The sequence below is a fragment of the Cannabis sativa genome, chromosome 5, assembly GCF_029168945.1.
Source record: "Cannabis sativa cultivar Pink pepper isolate KNU-18-1 chromosome 5, ASM2916894v1, whole genome shotgun sequence".
Lineage (NCBI taxonomy): Eukaryota > Viridiplantae > Streptophyta > Magnoliopsida > Rosales > Cannabaceae > Cannabis > Cannabis sativa.
This window is the reverse complement of record NC_083605.1, coordinates 45652947-45657899: the sequence shown is the minus strand read 5'-3', so window position 1 is coordinate 45657899 and position 4953 is coordinate 45652947. Positions and strand designations below refer to the sequence as shown.

Genomic DNA, 4953 nt, shown 5'->3' with positions numbered 1-4953 from the left:
GAAACTTACGTAAAAATACGTAACACATAGGTCCATTTCACTTGCATGACACACCATACATAAGCATTTATTATTTTGATTCACCCAAACATATTGCATGGACTCAAACAAACATTCTTAACGTAAAACATGAATTCATACAACACATTTTTACGTAAAATTTACTAAAATACTATTTATTCTTATTAAAGTCTAAATAAATAGTTAATTAATCACCAATAATTATAATAAATACCTACAGCAACCAATAAATAATAAAACCTATTCCATTTGATATCCTAGGCAGTAAATGGTATCAGAGCCTTGACCCAGCCGGAAGTGTGGTCGACGAGGACGTCGGACCCCGTAAGGGGGGGTGATTGTGACAGTCAGTAGTCCCGTGATCCGTAAGGGGAAATACCGGGTAAGCTGTGCAATTCCACATCGCCTGGGGAAGGTCAAGTGGGATGATTCTGAGACTGTGTAGGTATGGGACTACACAGTTTAAGAGAGCTTAAATGGATTGATTGGTACTACCTATGTCAACAAGGTGCATCTTGTTTTTCGGTAGCCCATCTCGAAAGAACTCCACAGTTCGGATCCGTTTCAAGAACGGTATTTTGAACGTAATAATGGCGTATGTCGAATGGTGCGATTACAGACCCTCTAATCGCATCTAAAACTCCTCTTGGATGAAATAAAACTCAATGAAATAATCTAAGGCAGCCCAAAACTCTCAAATCCAACCAACCCGAAATCTCACTTTCTCACCACTCGGTTTCGTTCGACCCAAACCGCTCTCTCTCTCTCTCTCAGTCTCTGCCTCTCACTACTGTTTTTTTAAACCATAAAACCATGTTATAAACATCATATATATATAGTCTAACTCTAATATAACCCTAATACAACCCTAAACAACTTAAAAAAATTAATAATAATAATATATATATATATACATATATCACCGTGAGTTTACTAATAATAACAATAATAATAATAATAATAATAATAATAATAATAATGATAATAATAATAATAATAATAATAATAATAATAATAATAATAATAATAATAATAACAATAACGTTAATATTAATATTAATAATAATAATATTATAATAATATAATAATATACCCATATAATAATATTCATATATATATCTATTAGGCATTATGCACATGCCAATAATATCAAATATTATATCATCATAAAAATCTCATACATATTTAAACCCATAAATATGTAAAATACTTTTTAATATTAATATTAATAATAATAATATTATAATAATATAATAATATACCCATATAATAATATTCATATATATATCTATTAGGCATTATGCACATGCCAATAATATCAAATATTATATCATCATAAAAATCTCATACATATTTAAACCCATAAATATGTAAAATACTTTCCGCTAAAAAAATAATTACAAAAATACCCTTTCGGAGTTAGCGGGTATTACAATTATCCCCCTCTAAAAAAAATTTCGTCCCGAAATTTTACTCAAATAATTCTGGATATTGTTCTCGCATATCAGACTCTAGCTCCCAAGTAGCTTCCTCAACCACACTGTTTCTCCATAGGACTTTCACCAAGGTAATTGTCTTATTTCTCAAAATTCTATCTTTTTGATCAAGAATCTTTATCGGGCGTTCATTGTAAGACAAGTCTTCCTTCAAACCCAGTGTTTCATAGCTCAAAACATGCGATGGGTCTGACACATATTTCCGGAGTTGAGATACATGAAATACATTGTGCACTCCAGATAATGATGGCGGTAAAGCTATTCTATAAGCTACACTGCCCACTCTATCCAATATCTGAAATGGACCAACATATCTGGGACTTAGTTTCCCTCTCTTACCAAATCTCTTCACCGAGAGTCCTTTTCGTGGTGTCACTCGAAGAAACACATGATCACCCACTTCGAACTCAATGTCCCTCCGCTTTAGGTCTGCATAAGATTTCTGTCTGCTCTGAGCGGTGATCATTCTAGCCCTGATCTTTTGAATAGCTTCGTTGGTGTGCTGAACTGCATCTGGGCCTAGGAGTTTGTTCTCTCCCAATTCATCCCAATGCAGTGGAGACCTGCATTTTCTTCCATACAACATCTCATAGGGTGCTACCCCGATAGTAGGCCCGATAGGTTGTTGTTGTAAGAAAATTCAATCAAAGGCACGGTATTTGCTCCATGATCCTTGGAAATCTATCACACATGCCCTCAACATATCTTCCAAGATCTGATTTGTTCTCTCAGTCTGACCATCTGTCTCTGGATGATATGCAGTGCTGAACTTCAATCGAGTTCCCATTGCTCTCTGTAAGCTTTCCCAAAAAGATGAAGTGAACCGAGCATCTCGATCACAAACAATAGAATACGGTGCTCCATGTAATCTCACAATCTCATTCACATAAAGTTCAGCAAAATGGTCCATGGAGTAAGTCATGCGTACTGGTAGAAAATGGGCAGATTTTGTATACCTATCGACGACTACCCAAATGGCGTCATGTTGCTTTGTAGTCTTAGGTAAACCAGTCACAAAATCCATGGAAATCTCTTCCCACTTCCATTCAGGGAGCTTCAGTGGTTGTAATAATCCCGCTGGTCTTTGATGCTCTGCTTTAACTTGTTGACATGTTAAGCATTTGGCCACAAATTCAACTACATCCTTTTTCATACCAGGCCACCAATACAATGCTTTTAGGTCATGGTACATTTTAGTGGTCCCGGGATGAACTGAATAAGGTGTAGTATGAGCTTCTACCAATATCCCCTTCTTGAGCTCATCATTATCGGGCACATAAATTCGTCCCTTGAACCGAATTAATCCCGTGTCTGATATTTCATAATCTTTGGCGTTACTATTCAAAATTTCTTGCTTTAGTTCACTGAGCTTTTGATCTGTCGTCTGCCCCTCCTTAATTCTTTCTAACAAAGTGGATTGAAGTGTGACCTTTGCAAGTTGTCCTGTAATAAACTCTATACCAGCTCGTTCCATGTCTTCCACTAATTCCCTTGATACTCCTTGTAAAGTGGAAACTAGTCCGGGACCTCTACGGCTGAGTGCATCCGCTACCACATTGGCTTTACCGGGATGGTACATTATCTCGCAGTCGTAGTCTTTGACTAGCTCCAACCATCTCCTCTGCCTCATGTTTAACTCCCTCTGGGTGAAAAAGTACTTTAAACTCTTATGATCGGTGTAGATTTCACATTTCACTCCATAGAGATAATGACGCCGATTTTTAGTGCAAAAACCATCGCGGCTAACTCTAGGTCATGTGTCGGGTATCTCTGTTCGTATTCTTTTAATTGCCTTGAAGCGTAAGCAATTACCTTCCCTTCTTGCATTAGAACACAACCCAACCCTTGTTTAGATGCATCACAATATACCGCAAATTGTCCCTCTTCTGTTGGTAAACTGAGGATTGGTGCTGAGATAAGTCTATTCTTCAACTCTTGGAAGCTTTGCTCACACTTGTTCGACCGGAAAATTTTAGATTCTTCCTAGTTAATTCGTTAAGGGTGTGGCTATCTTTGAGAACCCCTCAACAAACCTTCTATAATAGCCTGCTAAACCCAAAAGCTTCGAACCTCCGAGGCGGTCTTTGGTCTAGGCCATTCTTTCACCGAGACAACCTTAGCGGTGATCTACTTTTATTCCCCGTTAGTGACAATGTGGCCCAAAAATGCAACCTCGGACAACCGTAGAACTCACATTTTTTGTACTTGGCATACAATTGATGTCTCTCCGCCGTAAGGGTCAAGCGTAAGTGCTCCTCATGTTCCTCCTCCTCTGTCTTAGAATAAATCAATATATCATCTATGAATACAATGACAAACTGATCCAGATATTCCTTGAAGACTCGGTTCATGAGGTCCATAAAAGCTGCTGGGGCATTTGTAAGTCCAAATGACATCACCATGAACTCGTAATGCCCGTATCTCGTTCTGAAGGCTGTCTTCGGTATATCTTCATTTTTGATTCTTAGCTGATGATATCCTGAACGAAGATCAATCTTTGAAAACACCTTTTTCCCTTGAAGCTGGTCGAACAAGTCGTCAATCCTCGGTAATGGGTACCGATTCTTTATAGTCACCTTGTTCAGTTCTCGGTAATCTATGCACATTCTCATAGTACCGTCTTTCTTTTTAACAAATAGAACTGGTGCGCCCCACGGAGAGTAGCTAGGTCTGATAAACCCTAATTTAAGCAATTCTTCCAACTGTATTTTGAGTTCTTTCAATTCAGATGGTGCCATTCTATATGGTGCACGGAAGCGGTGCCGTCCGGCACTAATTCTATCACAAATTCGATTTCTCCGTGTGGTGGTAACCCGGTAACTCCTACGGAAATACATCAAGAAACTCAGCAACTACCCGTGTTTCCTCCGGCTTTCTTTCAATTTTCTTGGTGTCATCAACCACATTAACTAGATACCCTAAGCACCCACGCTGCAATAGTTGCCCAGCCTTCATTGCTGAAATAACAGGGGTGCGAGGTTTCTTTCCTACCCCCCTGAACTCGAATGTCTCTCCATCCTCTGGTGTGAAAACAACTTTCTTTTGCTTGCAGTCAATTGATGCTCCATATTTGGTAAGAAAATCCATGCCCAAGATTACATCAAAATCAATTAAATCTAATACAATCAGGTCTACAAATAATTCTCTACCATCTATCCTGACAGGTATACCCCTAAGCCAACTTCTAGAGATTACAACCTCCCCATGGTAACATGGTCCCAAACCCCACGGTAAGAATAATTCACTCGGTGCATTTATATGATTTACAATTGTGCTAGCAATAAAGGAATGAGTTGCACCGAGAATCAAACAAAACTTTACAAGTGGTGTTGGCCATAGGAATACGACTGATACAACCGAAGGATCGGCCTCGGCCGCTTGAGTGATGGCAAAAACTCACTTTGGAACATACTTGTCATCTTTCTTGGGTTCCCGC

The 4953-nt window shown here is 38.5% G+C and overlaps 1 protein-coding gene across 1 annotated transcript; it reads right to left on the bottom strand.

Moving 5' to 3' along the window:
• Positions 1 to 1289: 1289 nt before the first annotated feature.
• LOC133038356 (uncharacterized) lies at positions 1290 to 2103 on the bottom strand. Its single transcript, XM_061116478.1, has one exon. The coding sequence runs from the start codon at positions 2101 to 2103 to the stop codon at positions 1492 to 1494; it is 612 nt and encodes a 203-aa protein (XP_060972461.1). The 3' UTR covers positions 1290 to 1491.
• Positions 2104 to 4953: the final 2850 nt, after the last annotated feature.

Excerpts from the sequence above, each read along its gene's own strand:
- LOC133038356 (XM_061116478.1), bottom strand. The coding sequence starts at position 2,103 with ATGTTGTATGGAAGAAAATGCAGGTCTCCACTGCATTGGGATGAATTG.